The sequence below is a fragment of the Oryzias latipes genome, chromosome 8, assembly GCF_053564925.1.
Source record: "Oryzias latipes strain Hd-rR chromosome 8, Olatipes_Hd-rR_3.1".
Taxonomy (NCBI): domain Eukaryota; kingdom Metazoa; phylum Chordata; class Actinopteri; order Beloniformes; family Adrianichthyidae; genus Oryzias; species Oryzias latipes.
This window is the reverse complement of record NC_136244.1, coordinates 3,005,182-3,020,855: the sequence shown is the minus strand read 5'-3', so window position 1 is coordinate 3,020,855 and position 15,674 is coordinate 3,005,182. Positions and strand designations below refer to the sequence as shown.

The 15,674-nt window shown below is 42.2% G+C and overlaps 2 protein-coding genes across 2 annotated transcripts; both read left to right on the top strand.

The window, feature by feature from the left end:
• The first annotated feature begins 7,327 nt into the window (after positions 1 to 7,327).
• LOC144981269 (ferritin, middle subunit-like) lies at positions 7,328 to 8,493 on the top strand. Its single transcript, XM_023957781.2, has 4 exons — positions 7,328 to 7,591; positions 7,745 to 7,891; positions 7,983 to 8,108; positions 8,182 to 8,493. The coding sequence occupies exons 1-4, from the start codon at positions 7,490 to 7,492 to the stop codon at positions 8,335 to 8,337; spliced, it is 531 nt and encodes a 176-aa protein (XP_023813549.1). The 5' UTR covers positions 7,328 to 7,489; the 3' UTR covers positions 8,338 to 8,493.
• A 4,879-nt stretch (positions 8,494 to 13,372) lies between these two features.
• Positions 13,373 to 14,535, top strand: LOC101171084 (ferritin, middle subunit). Its single transcript, XM_023957779.2, has 4 exons — positions 13,373 to 13,636; positions 13,790 to 13,936; positions 14,029 to 14,154; positions 14,232 to 14,535. Exons 1-4 carry the CDS (start codon positions 13,535 to 13,537, stop codon positions 14,385 to 14,387), a joined length of 531 nt encoding a protein of 176 aa, XP_023813547.1. The 5' UTR covers positions 13,373 to 13,534; the 3' UTR covers positions 14,388 to 14,535.
• Positions 14,536 to 15,674: the final 1,139 nt, after the last annotated feature.

The window sequence follows — 15,674 nt, the reverse complement described above, 5'->3', positions numbered from 1 at the left end:
AGGGTTAATGGCAGACGAAGTGTGCGTTATTACTTTTTAACGCACGCCATGGAAGCCTGAACCGTCCGACATGAAGCGGAGGACGGTGCGTTAAAAGTAATAACGCACACTTCAAAGGCCATTAACCCGCTTATACCATGGTCACTTACAAATGCAATACATATTAACCAGTTTTAGTCCTTAATTCTTGTTTTTTTTCCGATTTGGCTCGCTTTTCCAACAAAATGCGTCGCATCGCGTAACAAATAGTCCGCGTCACGCCGCACCACCGCTGCAGTCAAGATTCAGCCATATATAAGGAAAAAAAAGAGGAAAAAAAAGAGAAAAACAAAAAACAAAAAAAAGATTCAGCCATATATATATGCTGATCTTTCCGATGTGTTGAATAAAGCACCATTTCAGAGAGAAAGTTCTCCTCTTACTCCTTGTTTTTGTCCAAATGATGAAGCAAAAGGTTGTTTTAAAGAAGCCGGCGTAGTGATACAAAACATTTAAGCTAGGTGACCGGAACTTCTTTTTTCACCGTGCAGTTATCAGGTTTTAACGGACACCCAGCACCCAATCAGAATCGAGTATTCGCCCGGACCATGGTATAAATACACTTATTTTGACAACTTGTGTTTACATAAAAATCGTCTCTCTGTCGGTATTGTATTGTAAATAAGTTCTCTTTTTGCCTCGTCTTGTGTCAGGCCTGACCAGAATAAAACCCAGGTCTCTGAGATCCCAGAATAAAATAAAATAGAAATAATAAAGGGAATTATCACAACCAAATCCAAACTGCTCTCTCTGGGAAAGTTGGGCTGAATCCAGTCTGTGTGGATGATCCAACATTGCAAAAAACAGCCAGGATGTTCATGAAAAACAAAATGTTCATGAACAACTTATCTGATATCTATCTGTTCCGGAATCATGCTGGTCTAAACAGTGTGCTGCTCGGTGTCTTAAAAAACGTGCAACGACTTTTTCTTTCTCTGCTTCAATGGAAGGCTACTGGCAGGGGTGTGGTGCGTTTGAGTACCATCAGCAAAAACAGATTCTGGCCACAGGTTACAACCTCCCCCTCTAAAACGCAAGAGACATTGGGAAGGCAAATATGTCTGAAAGAAGGAACTAGATGCCAAAGTTAATGGCTTTTTAAGGTCATCATAAGTCAAGTTTTGAGGTGGACGTCTCTCTATCATACCGCCGTAAACCCACGGAGTCAGCGTCAGAAGCAGCCGAGTAGGGCATAGCAGCTCTTTCTGCTGAATGATTGGTTTGAGTGAGTTCTTTGTCAGTTGTGTCAAACACCAAACTGGGTTCTGGAATCCCAATTACAACATTCAATGCCAGAAAGTGTGACCTCATCTGCATTGTTTGGTCTCAAGACTTCATGTCGCATTTTTGCAACAGCTTTGTCAATGGTGTGTGTAGATGACTGCAGTACACATGTATCAGGAACAGGTACAGGTGAGTGTTGATTTCTGAGCGTCTCATGGCTGTTAGGGGCCACATCTGTCTGAATATAAGGGCCCCTAGTGCTAACATGTGACTTCTATGTGTCAACTCACAGCTCCTCTTCATCACTTAGATCATTACAACTGCTCTAGCTTTTTTGTTGAATCATATTTTGTTCTTTTCACCCATTTTCATTGTAGATGTGTAGGTGTACTTATCCTGTAGGTGCTGATGAAGGGTTTTGACATTCTCCAAATAAGACTTATGGTTGCTTTTTCTTGGGTGTATACCAACAACAAGATCAATAGGCAGTCTTGGTTGTCTGCCAAACATGTTCATAAGGGGAATACGGCAGGGTTTGACAAAGTCTCTCCAGTGGTGTTTTTCTCTCTCTTCCAGTGTACCAGACATGTCTAATATTGTCCTATAAAACTGCTCTACTGGGTTTCTCCTAAGATGATAGGGAGTGGTACAAAACCATAGGTATGATGAGGGACTCCCACGAAGCTCTGGCTACAGTTCTGGCTTTTTGTGTCACGGTTTGAGTTTCTTTGTTTTTTTTTGTTTTGTTCTGTCATGTGTTGAGTTGTGTTTCCTGTTTTATTTTGAAAGTTTTCCTAGTTGTGTCAGTTTCGAGTTTAACTTCCTGGTACCCATCTGTCCTGATTGTTCTTACCTGTGTCTTGTCAGTTCTGTGTCTATTTAAGTCCTGTCTTTGCCTTCCTCCTGTGCTGGTCCATACATTCTGATTCTCTGTTTGTAAGTCTGCACTAGTTTGTTAGTTCCCTGTCTGTATTTTTGCTCCTAGAGTTCATTAGTTTGGCTTTTTCTGCTCAGCAGTGGATTTAGTTTTTTTCCGAGTAATAAAAGACTTTGTCGCCTTGGTACCTCCTGCCTCATCCTCTCTGCGCCTGGGTCGTCCTCAAACCCCCCCCCCCCCCCCCCCCCCCCCCCCCCCAATGTGACATTTTGGTCTTTGGTTGGAAAAGCGATTGCAAATTCTGTGAATGATCAGTAAATACTAGAAGCTTTCTAGTGTCACGATTTTCTGATTCAGTGATAGTCTATGGACTCAAGTTCAAAGGGAGACGTTGCAAAAATGTTCTCCACTGGGGGAGCTTTTTGAGGAACAGCCTTCTTTCTGAAAGCAATTTATGCCAAAGCTTTGAAGTTTGACTGTTTGTGTTTTTTCTGTCAGGCCCAATGTTCTGTTCAGTCCTTGTTGAGTTTGATTGAGGGGATAGAAATGTTCTGTAGTAATTCCCATTTGTCTGTATCTGTCTGTGTCCATTAAGTCCCCTGACATTGAAAGATAGAACCATCTTTGTCATTGTCAGAGGTAGATTATAATTAAAAATATTGTAATATTTTTATTGTCAAATTGTGTAGTCTTAAGCTTTGTTCTACATTTGTTGAAAAATGTGAAACCAATACGTACATTTAATTTTTATACTTTATGCAATAATGTTTTTCTTTTCTTTTAACTCGTCCTGTCCAACAGCTGGGAAAACAGATGAGAGCTGAAGGCCTCTTGTGTTGGACATATTTTACTTTAGCAACACATGTTAGGAATCTTCTGACAAACCAGAGGTATGTCTGAATAAACTCCTTTTATAATCGAGGCCAAACCTCAAATCTTTGGTGTTGAACAGGACGGAAAAGGAAAGGAGGGAAGAAGAGAGAGAGGGATGTTAGAGAGGGGGGATAGGAGGGTGATTATAAAAAGGGGGGGGGGGGGGGGGGGGTAAAACCATGAAGCAGCATAAAGCCACAAGTTGCTGAATGGTTATACTCATTACAGTGAGGTTCAGATGTAATACAAGTCTATAAGGGCGGGGCCTGTCTGCACACACCAAAATGCCATAAACATACCTGTTGGCTCCAAAAAATTTTCATAAGTCAAGATGTACACAATACAGATAATGTTCACACACATACCTATGCATTCAAACCAACTAGTGAGAAACATTTCATTCAATCACGCAAAATATTTGTGCAAAGGTGAGCTAACACCTGTGCTCAAGTGAGTGTTTATGTTCCTCTAAAATGGATGGTGCAATGTGTAAAGAAGGAGGGAGAGTGCCCAGCCACCCCCAAACAAAAACCCCTGCCGCAGCAGCACCAGCAGCCAGAACCCCCCAACACCCACACAGCAGCAGATAGAGAACAACCGGCCCCCGGGCGATCACATCCGCCACCCAGGCCAGGGCCAGCAGGACCGCCACGGGGCCCCCAGAGCCAGAGAGCCGGGATGCAAGGGGGGGACAGAGAGTGCAAGCTCCACCCCAACTAGGAGAGCAGCCCCCCCCCCCTTCGCCGGGAGGGCTCAATGCGGGACCCCGCCCCAGAAGAGCGCCTACAGCCCCAGACAAACACCTCATCACCAGGAGTTCTGGGCATCCCCCCACCCTAACCCCAGGTATGAGCCGGGACCCCCCAAGGGAGACCCACCCCACACTCCAGGCAGCCACCCACCCAGTCCACGGTTGGTCCAGGAGAGAGCAAGGCAGGGGCCAGCCCTCCCCGCCCAGGAGGAGGGCACCCAGGGGAAGAGGGGGTCCATATGCAGTATTGTAAACATAGTCCGACCAGGCTTGCCCACAGTTGGAAATTTGGCGAGACCCAGCGCTCAGGGGCAACGACCAGAACCCACACCACAGGGACACGGACACCCCAGGCTCAGATGTGATGTGATCCCCGGCTCTTGGTCTTGCCAGAGAGATCAGGGATCCCTTTCCCTGCGTGGAGAGAGGACTCAGGAGAATCGTGTGTCTGAGCAGAGCTCCGACTTCCAGCTCACACACACTTGGGGCGGTGTGTGTGAGCTTTTCAAAGCAGAAATGTTGCTCAGTCCTTAGAAAACGTTCAAACAATCACATAGTTTTGTGTTTCCAGTCGTGTCCCGACAAAATAAAGGCTGATGTTATTCCCACATATTTCCCTGCAACCAAGATGCAGATTGCACCATTTCCCACATGGATTTTATGATCATCAGACAAGGCTAATGTTGTTGTTAGCGCGTGTTAGTCTTCTCCTGACACTGGCTTCTTCCAGCTCCATTCTTCCACACAAAAAAGGCACTGATCACACGCATTAAAAATAAAATGATGAGCGGACAGGCACTTCATAATGTTCATAATATTAAAAAAAGCACATTTAGAAGATCATCTTGTATATTACCGAGCTGCTGCACAAATGTCTATGGCAGCTCACTTTGTTTACAACGGGATTCATTTCCTCTGCTGGTATTTTCTTTTCCGGTATTTTCAACACTACTGTGCATGTCCAAATGATTTATTCCGACCGAAAGTGTGACCATGTGAACGTTCGCTGTAATCGGAAAAAGTTTTTCTGGGCCCATGAACACGGTTGGATTGTAATCCGACCATTGTTCCGATCAAGATATTAATGTAACCGCGGCTAGTGATGTCCAAGCGCCCGCCCTACCAAGGGTCCCACATGTCTAAGGTGCAATTAAAACCGAGGGGGGTGGCTATTCCATATGGCAACCATTGGAGGGGGAACACTGCCAAGTAGCTCCTCCCCCCAGGGTGCATCACAGGCTGAAACCCCCACCCCCATCACCCTGATAAGAGATTATGCCCCCTCCCGCAGCATAGGACACAGGTCCCCTCAGCCCAGGGATCCCATCCCCTGCAGCGGCGACCCTCCAGGCCCCACCTCACACAGCGAGAGAGGAGCCAGAAAGCCCCCCTTTGGAGAGCTCTGGTCAGGCCTCTATGGGACAGAGGCAACCAAAAAGCTTGGGCGACCGCTGATTGCCTCAGCAGAGACCCCGATCCGTCAGACCTCCAAGGTCCCATACCGATAGTGGACCCTCCGCTTCATGGAGTTAGCTATGGGAGACCAGAGAGACTGAATTGTTTCAAAATTACTTGAACTTTGGGCTGACATTTTTTCCAAGCCGATTTTTTTGTCAAACAGCGATTTCTGTATTAACTTACATTAATATTTTTTTTGTTTTTCCAGTTTATTAAAATTGTTTTTTTAGCAATACAAAGAGATATGAAAATGGTAGATACTAATTCTCCTGCACCAAGCACATTTAGTGACGGTGAAGCCGTGATTGAAACCTTAAGCCAGACTGATAGATCGGCACATACCTGCTGCCAGAGAGCCTGGACAGGCGTGCAGAACCATAGTGCATGCATGTAACTGTCGGGTAGATTACTGTCACAGTGCTCACAAATGTCTGAGTTACTGAGACCCATCTTGAACGTCCTCTGTCCAATGTAATAAATAATAAAAAGTTTTGAATTTGGACTTTTTGTCAGTTTAAAGGTGTTTAGACAAAGTTCTGACCAGAAGCTTTCATCTGTGCTGATGCTCAAATCTGCATCCCATTTTGTTATCAGAAGTGAAATATTATTATCTAGGTTGCATACGAGTTTGTATATTTTGGAGAGAGTTTTATTCATTGAAAAATTGATCAGAGAGGTAACTACTTCTGGTGGCTTTAAATCGTTGTCTTTGTATTTAAACTTTTTTCTAATAATAGATTTAAGTTGCTGATATTCCAAGAAGTTATTTATTCCATGTTTGTCTTTTACTTCCTGGGGAGTTATGAATCTTCTATCAATAATTAGGTGCTCTAGTTGTTTTACGCCCCCTAATTGCCAAGCTGGGAAGTGTATAATTTTTTTGTTTATAAGGATGTCCGGGTTGTTCCAGATGGGTGTCATTTTGCACGGTTGAATTGATGATTTTGATATTTTGAGAAATTCCCACCAGGCTGTTAAATTGGCGTTTATATTAATACTTTGAAAACAATCCTGTTTTTTTAACTGTTTGGCTAATAAATGGTAGATCTGACAGGTTGATCTTTCCACATAAGGCCTGTTCCAAGTCCAACCATGAGTTGGTTTCTGGATTATTTTTAACCATTTTAAGATGTATTGTAATCTATTTGCAAGAAAATATGTGTGGAAGTTAGGTAATTCTAAGCCTCCACAGCTTTTTGCAGATTTTAAAGTTTTTAGACTTATTCTTGCAGGTTTATTGTTCTATAAAAAGCTTGATATGGATGAGTCTAATGTTTTGAACCATTTTAGTGGCGGTTGTGTGGGGATCATCGAGAAGAGATAATAAACTTTTGGTAAGATTTTCATTTTAACCGTGGCTACCTTGCCCATAAGGGACAGAGGCAGGTTGACCCAGCGGGTTAGATCGTCCTGTATGCTTTTCAGTAATTGGGTGTAGTTCAGCTGCATCAGTTCTGATAATTTGGGAGAAAAATAAATACCTAGATATTTGACATTGTCTGATTTGACTGGTATAGAGAAACTTTGCTCCGCATTACTATTTAGTAATAATAAAACAGATTTATTCCAATTAATTGATTTATCTGATATGGAGGAGAATTCATTAATGCTGTTGCTGTTTCACTTACAGACCGTGAATTGTTTAAAAACAGAAATATGTCATTTGCATAGAAACTAATTTAATTAAGGCTGTGTTTGGTTTGAATTCCTTTAATGGTCTCATTCTGTCTTATTGCCAGCTGTTCCCAAAATTCTTTATAAACAACTTTATGTAATAATTAATGACACCGTCTTTGTGTACACATTTTGACAATCAGTGTGAGTGGAGATAACAATCAATTATTGAACAGAATGAGGCTGTATTTCAGTCTGCTGTTTCTTGGAAAAAGCAAAAAGTGCATTGTCATTTCAGCAGAGAGTCAGCACTTCAAACCAAATCCCTGAGTCATTCTCACTTGGTGGAAAAAGTCCTGTGCATCATCCATGACCATGGTTGAAGCTGTTCTCAATGTCTTATTTCAGTGATTGGTCAAAAGGTGAAAGTGACGTCATTTTGGTCACGAGATCAGCTCTGGGTATAAATACAGGGAGCAGCTCTCCTCCTCCTTCACACTCGGGGAGAAAGCTGAAAGGAGTTCTTGCTTCAACAGTGTTTGAACGGAGCTTCTTCTTCAACTGCTTCAATCCTGCTCTACTTGAACGCTGCCTAAAGAAGTTTATTTTTCTACCGCCTTTTGTTAATAAAGCGAGAAAACCAACCAGCTGAAATGGAGTCCCAGGTGCGTCAGAACTACCACCGTGACTGTGAGGCCGCCATCAACAGGATGGTCAACATGGAGCTGTTTGCTTCTTACACCTACACCTCTATGGTAAGACTTCTGGCTGTCTTAAAATGTTTCCTATCTATAGTTACAGGAAATCTAGTTATTGGTTTTTACTTTGTGACTATGCAGCTGTGTTTTAGTCAGAAATCAATGACTGAATGGTCCAACGTCTGGTTGTGTCCCGTCTCTCCCTCACAGGCCTTCTACTTCGACCGTGACGATGTGGCCCTTCCAGGTTTCTCCCATTTCTTCAAGGAGAACAGCCACGAGGAGAAGGAGCACGCGGACAAACTGCTGTCCTTCCAGAACAAGAGAGGAGGACGCATCTTCCTGCAGGACGTCAAGGTCTGAACACGGACTCTGCTCCCTAGAAGCTAAATGTTTCTTCATTTGGAGTTCTGAATGACTCATGTTGGTATCATGTCTGCTCCCACAGAAACCAGAGCGTGATGAGTGGGGCAGTGGGCTGGAAGCCATGCAGTGTGCCCTGCAGCTGGAGAAGAACGTCAACCAGGCTCTGCTGGACCTGCACAAGGTGGCCTCTGACCACAAAGACCCTCATGTAGGTTATTTTGACTCCTTCACCCACTCTAAACTTGAATCTGAAGTAACTTTATTACATTTTTTTTTTCCAGATGTGTGACTTCCTGGAGACCCACTACCTGAACGAACAGGTGGAGTCCATCAAGAAGATTGGTGACCACATCACCAACCTCACCCGCATGGATGCTCACACCAACAAGATGGCAGAGTACCTGTTTGACAAGCACACCCTGGGCAGCAAAAGCTAAAGGAAGAACTGGAGGAACCTTCCAGATGCAGGCCTTAGCTCCACCTGCTGAAAGACTGGAAAATGTCTGAAATCTGTTTGATTCTCAGCTGTCATGTGACTCTGATTCACTTTAATGCCTCAAACTGATTAAACCTGAATAAATATTTAGAGCTGAGTTTTTGTCCTGTTTTTTTTTAAAGTATCTACACTCCTGTTGAATTGGAAGCCATTTTGAAAGTAACCAGTAAGTTCAATATAACTGCATTCAGATAGATGAAGATGTGCCGAGGGTTTTCAATCATCTGCTCATGGCTGCAGACAGAGGACTTGTTTCTCTGATTGTTCTCTAGGACCTCCGCTCCAAAGTTGACACAATAGAGGGTGATATTTTCACACAGGAACTGTATTCAAGATGATTTCAAACTCTTCAGCAACTTGTCTCTTTGGCTACGTTCACACTTCAGGCTGAAACGACCCAATTCCAAAAATTATTTGCCCCTATGCAACCCAATTCCGAGCTTTTTATGACAGTCTGAACGACACAGATCCGATCATTACAATTGCGACCCAGGCCACTTGGGTATGCCGTCCTGATTCCGAAACGTATCGGATCTTTTCAGTTGCAACCGCCGTCTGACCGGCCAGGCGGCTTGATTCCGAACCGTACGTCATCGATACGCAACAAACGTCATCATTTTGCATTGAAGTAGGCGTGAACGAGAACATAAACAACAACCATGGCGGACGATGCTGCTGAGACCAGTCAGTGGAAGGGAAGCGATGTCCCCGATTGGATTAATATTTGGGGTGATCGCTCTATTCAGGCCAAACTCCAGGGCTCTTATCGCAACCGTGCGGTTTTTGGAAAAATTTCCAGCTAAATGGCCGAGTGTGGTGTTGAACCTTTCCCGCAATGACTTTTTTTTCTTTCTCCCCTTTCCGACCGTGATCAGAAGCGCGGGGGACCCAAGGCGGATCCTCCTCCTCCTCCCTGTTCTGAGCCTTAGATTCTCCAGGATTCTCCAGAGCGGGTTAATAAAGAATCAATAGCATTTATTCTGGGGGAAACTTTCTTCTATTACCGTTCTCCTTCTTCCGTAACACACAACATGAATGCGCACCCACACTGCCCCCCCCCCCAATTCTCCACCGCTGCACGCGGGGCCCAAACACATACACATCCTCATTCTACTACAGTGGGTACAGACGATTCTGACTCCATTGCCTTCTTAAAATGAGAAGATTGTAATTGTGCTGCTCCTTCGTGAAAAGAAATGTAATATTGCAAAAAGAGCTCCACTGTTGACAACGCTGTTGTTGACATCCATTGTTCACGTTGGCTCCGCAAACAACGAGTGACGTCGTTCACCATTGAGTACTCTTCTGCGCATGCGGGTCAGTTTTGGGTCATCTCACGGTCACACTGGAGACCACAAACGTTCGGATATACTTGGAAATGTGAACGGTCTTGCAAAAAATCCGAATTGAGCATTAAGCCCTGCAGTGTGAACTTAGCCTTTGTGATTCAACCCCGTCCTACTTTTTATTCATTTTCCAACTTCTTTAACCCCATTTTTTCTCCCCTTTCTAGTTAAAGTTAGTTAAAGTCCCACTATCTGTCACACACCTAGGTGTGCGAAATATTTTCTCCGCATTTGACCCTTCCCCTGGGGGAGCAATGAGCTGCAGACACAGCCATGCTCGGGAACCATTTGGTGGCTTAACCCCCCAATCCAACCCCTTAATGCTGTGTGTCAAGCAGGGAGACATTGGGTCCCATTTTTAAAGTTTTTGGTATGACTCGGCCGGGGTTTGAAGCCACGACCTTCCAGTTACACTTTAACCACAAGGCCAGTGAGCTTATCTCCCATCTCTAACATCTCACTCTCTCCTCCCCCCTTTTTTTTATGTCATGTACAACAGGAAATGTAAAAAAAAACACAATTACTATCAAATAATGGTAGAATCAAATTCAAAAGGGGTTTATTCAAATATACATCTCGTGTGTCAGAAGATCCATAAACCACTATTGTAAAAGTAAAATATGTCCAAGACAAGACGCCTTTTGTGCCGATCTGTTTGCTCAGCTGTTGGACAGGACAAGTTAGAAACAACTTATTATAGATTTCCATTTTTGTCTGTAAAAGATTAGCTTTTAATCACACAACAGAGTCGTTCATGGTATACCACAGGGCTTTGTGCTTGGTCAAAAGCAGGTCTAGCGTCCTTAAGATAACATTCAAGGCAGCACCCATTTCTTTAGGCAGTGTATTTCAGCCGTTGTGCCACAGCACACTAGATGGTCAGGTGTACCTTGGGAAATTAGCCATTTTAACTGATCTAAAAACATTTCCCATCTCCAGGATATCAGCTCGTTGTTCATCCAAACGGGCCCTGATAAAACACTGAGTAGTTAGGAATAAGAAAGATCATAAAATACTTTTCTTTGTTTATTTGATTCTATTAAAGACACTTTGATAAGAATGGCGGTACCGCCATTTAGCAGCAGCTTCAACTCTGTTTTCAGAAAAGTCCCGTCCCTTTAACTGTCTCCACCAATCATTCTTGGAGGCTTAATCACACGTCATCAGTCTGACCAATCAGAAGTGGTTCAAGTCTTCACTTCCTTGTTCTGATTCCGCTCATAAAGTCTCTCAGTTCCAACAAAATTAAATCAATTAGAGATGCAAAAGAAAGAGAAGAAAAAACATGATGGAAAAAATGGACCAAATGCAGAAGTCATTAAATCATTGGTTATTCAGAGATTTAATCATTTTTGGAAGAAGCTTGTTGTCCAAATCAGAACTAATTTTCTAAATCAATATATCCATGCCAATCTCTCTACATTAACCTGAAGAATGTCAAAAAATTAACTCAATTATTTATCAATTTATTTGGAGAAATAAGACCCATTACATCAGAAAATCTCAACTAATTAAGGAATATAATTCGGGAGGTATAAAGACAATTGATTTTGAATCAATGGTAGGAACCTTTAGAATAAAAAGGTTAAAACACTTTATGGCTAACCCTGACTTAATAAGGTTTCACATTCCCAAAAACATCTTTAAAAATGTAGGTCGATTCGATTTTTTACGGATATGTGACTTTGAAATTTCCAAACTTCCTATAAAGATTTCAGAATTTCACAAACAAGTACTTTTCCACTGGAAAGTGATATTTAGTCACAATTTCACTCCTCACTGCGCCACCCTGTGGAACAACAAAGTAATTACCCCAAACTGGAAGACAATGTTTCATCAGAATTGGTTTGACCACAATATTATTTTTGTACGCAAAATTCTTGATTTGAATGGAGAAATTCTTCAATAAACAACTTTAAAAGCAAAAATGATATCAAATGTTCAACCAAGGAATTTCAGAAAACCTGCAGATCAATTCTAATTCCTCCAATACATAAAAAAAATACAATATTTTCTTCCAATATTCAAATTATACTACCAAACTTAGTAATAGCTGAAATAAAACTTAATAAAAAAACGTGATAATAAATACCTAAACAAATCCTTTAAAGGTAAATTCGTTATGACTCGTGACCGAAGGAACCCAAACGCAGGAAGGAAGAACTCAAAACTCAAGTAGACTGTCACAGATTTACCCGAATTCTCAAAGAAGACAAACATCCAGTTGTACAAACAAACAGGACTCTGCGACACTGAAAACAACAAGGACAGAAACTTAAATACCAAACCACATAATCAGGAAACTGAAAACAGCTGAGAGAAACAGGTGAACACATAGAAGGGAGAGGAGGAGGGTGCAGCTGCCAGCTGACCCATGACAAAATTATACCGTGACTTTAACAGAAAAGTGAAATATAAAACCACTGAGAAACCTGTGACATCATGGAGCTCAATATGGAAAGTCATAAAATGGCCAGTGGTCCCCAGACTTAAACAAATGCAGTTCAAAATGATAAACAATTATTACCCATCGGCAGAGGCATTTAGGAGTATTTGGCTTTGAGGTTGATCCGTGGGATTTCTGTCATGTAGCCCCAGAAACAACCAGACAGCTGATTTTTTCATGTCCAGTATCTTAAGATTCTGACAAGATGTTCATAATTGACTTAGTCAAAGAATGAACATCATTCATTTCACAGAAAAATATAATTATTCTAACAGGAAGTTGTCAAAAGAGACAAGAAAATCAGTGAACATCCTCCTGATTTTGGGAAAATATCATTTTCATAAAAAAAAGTGGAAAAAAGAATGGTGGAATTTCATGTGTTTTAAAAATGAAGTCAGACTGTATTGTTGAGTTTGATTGAGGTGATAGAAATGTTCTGTAGTCATTCCCATTTGTTTGTATCTGTCTGTGTCTGTTAAGTCCCCTGACAATGATAGATAGAACAATCTTTATTTGTCATTGTCACAGGAACAAAGAAACTAAAAGATGTGTAATATTTTGTTCAGCTGTAGAAAACTTTGTGTTGTTCCACATTTGTTTAAAAATATTAAACCAATGAGCACATTTCATTTTTTAGTCTTTTTTTTTAAATAATTAATGACGTCTGCTTTGAATATTTAAGTGCACATCTCTCAGTGAAAAGAAATTACTGCCTCTGCATTTTCCTCTTTTGGGTCTTCTGTCTAAAAATCTGAAATGTTTACATCTGCAAGTTTAACAGATTAGATGAAGAGTCCAGACTGAACCAAATTCCAGACTTCTGTACGTTGCCGGTGATGCCTGTCAGCATTTTTCTGCTTTGGTCCTGAATGTGGAATTGGATTGTAGACCATCAGTGTGAGTGGAGATAACAATCAATTATTGAACAGAATGAGGCTGTATTTCAGTCTGCTGTTTCTTGGAAAAAGCAAAAAGTGCATTGTCATTTCAGCAGAGAGTCAGCACTTCAAACCAAATCCCTGAGTCATTCTCACTTGGTGGAAAAAGTCCTGTGCATCATCCATGACCATGGTTGAAGCTGTTCTCAATGTCTTATTTCAGTGATTGGTCAAAAGGTGAAAGTGACGTCATTTTGGTCACGAGATCAGCTCTGGGTATAAATACAGGGAGCAGCTCTCCTCCTCCTTCACACTCGTGGAGAAAGCTGAAAGGAGTTCTTGCTTCAACAGTGTTTGAACGGAGCTTCTTCTTCAACTGCTTCAATCCTGCTCTACTTGAACGCTGCCTAAAGAAGTTTATTTTTCTACCGCCTTTTGTTAATAAAGCGAGAAAACCAACCAGCTGAAATGGAGTCCCAGGTGCGTCAGAACTACCACCGTGACTGTGAGGCCGCCATCAACAGGATGGTCAACATGGAGCTGTTTGCTTCTTACACCTACACCTCTATGGTAAGACTTCTGGCTGTCTTAAAATGTTTTCTATCTATAGTTACAGGAAATCTAGTTATTGGTTTTTACTTTGTGACTATGCAGCTGTGTTTTAGTCAGAAATCAATGACTGAATGGTCCAACGTCTGGTTGTGTCCCGTCTCTCCCTCACAGGCCTTCTACTTCGACCGTGACGATGTGGCCCTTCCAGGTTTCTCCCATTTCTTCAAGGAGAACAGCCACGAGGAGAAGGAGCACGCGGACAAACTGCTGTCCTTCCAGAACAAGAGAGGAGGACGCATCTTCCTGCAGGACGTCAAGGTCTGAACACGGACTCTGGTCTCCTACAAGCTAAATGTTTCTTCATTTGGGGTTCTGAATGACTCATGTTGGTATCATGTCTGCTCCCACAGAAACCAGAGCGTGATGAGTGGGGCAGTGGGCTGGAAGCCATGCAGTGCGCCCTACAGCTGGAGAAGAACGTCAACCAGGCTCTGCTGGACCTGCACAAGGTGGCCTCTGACCGCAATGACCCTCATGTAGGTTACATTCAACTCCTTCCACCAATTAAACTTGAATCTGAAGTAACTTTATTAAATATATGTATTTTTTCCAGCTGTGTGACTTCCTGGAGACTCACTACCTGAACGAACAGGTGGAGTCCATCAAGAAGATTGGTGACCACATCACCAACCTCACCCGCATGGATGCTCACACCAACAAGATGGCAGAGTACCTGTTTGACAAGCACACCCTGGGCAGCAAAAGCTAAAGGAAGAACTGGAGGAACCTTCCAGATGCAGGCCTCAAACCGTCCTGCTCCGCCTGCTGAAAGACTGGAAAATGTATTAAATCTGTTTTCTGTGACTTTAGTATATCTTATCAATTTAACTTTACCATCAATAAACATTTGAGCTGGAGTCCTATCTTATGATTTTATTTAAACATGGTTGTCTCACTGCAGAAGCAAAAGTTTGAATGTAGTTTTAGTACTTTAGATATTTTAACAGTTTTGCCCGTTATGGCCATGATTATTTATTCCAACCAAAAGATGGCAGCAAAACTTTAGTAGTAACCACTATTGTACCTTTTGTTGAACAGTTGTGGTAGAGGGAAACAGCTGATGAGCAAGGGATGGAGAAGTTTGTTGTAGCGTGTAAAGGGGTCAAAGTCAATGTCTTGTTAAGGGGCACCACCTTCTTTAATGGACAAATTGCTCAATTTTGTATATGTATCAAAATTATATGAAAAACAGTTTAAAAGAGGAATCTTCAAAATCAATCTCAAGACTTTAAGAAGTAAATTCTCTTTTGAAGGGATCTAATCACAAAGAACAAGATGAATGATGGATGCCTTTTTGACATTTCTTAGATTAGCATTAAAAAGATAAACGCTAATAAATAAACAGGCAGAATTCAATAATTTGAATGTGTGTGTGTCTGTATAAAGGTGACTTGGACTCGACTTTCAGACAGAGGTGGTTCTCCTGAGGCAGATGAGATGGACGAAAGCAGCAGCACCAGCTTTGGAATGAGGTTTAGGAGAAAAGTCCAAGTCTCTTATGGAACTTACCACAAAATGCGGCTGAAGTTCTGGTGGTCCGCCGGGTTAACAAAGCCAAAAAGAGCTGATTGTTGAAGCCAGATCCTCAAACATCTTGATAAAATCTCCCAAAAGAGTTTTATGGCCTTGAAGCGACTAAGCCTTAGAATGTTTTCCTGATCATAGTTGTCAGAACTCTGTCTCTCCCTCTCTGGTCACCAGTGGGAACCATCTCCAGAGCACCGAATGCACTTCATCTCCCAGCAACCCCAGCGAACACTCCTGAATGCCGCACACCTGACTCTCATTCACTCAACCACTCACAGTTTACGTAAGCACTGCACTGAGCCACACTCAGTGCAAAGTATTGTTTGTGCCACTCTGCCTCCTAAATTTGTGCTTTTTTAAATAGCAGATTTAATTGACTAAAGTTTTCAGCACAACAGGAAAAAGAGTGAGTTTTGTTTATGTCTGTGTGGAGAAACGTGCTGCATCTGCGTTAGATTTGTCCCTGATG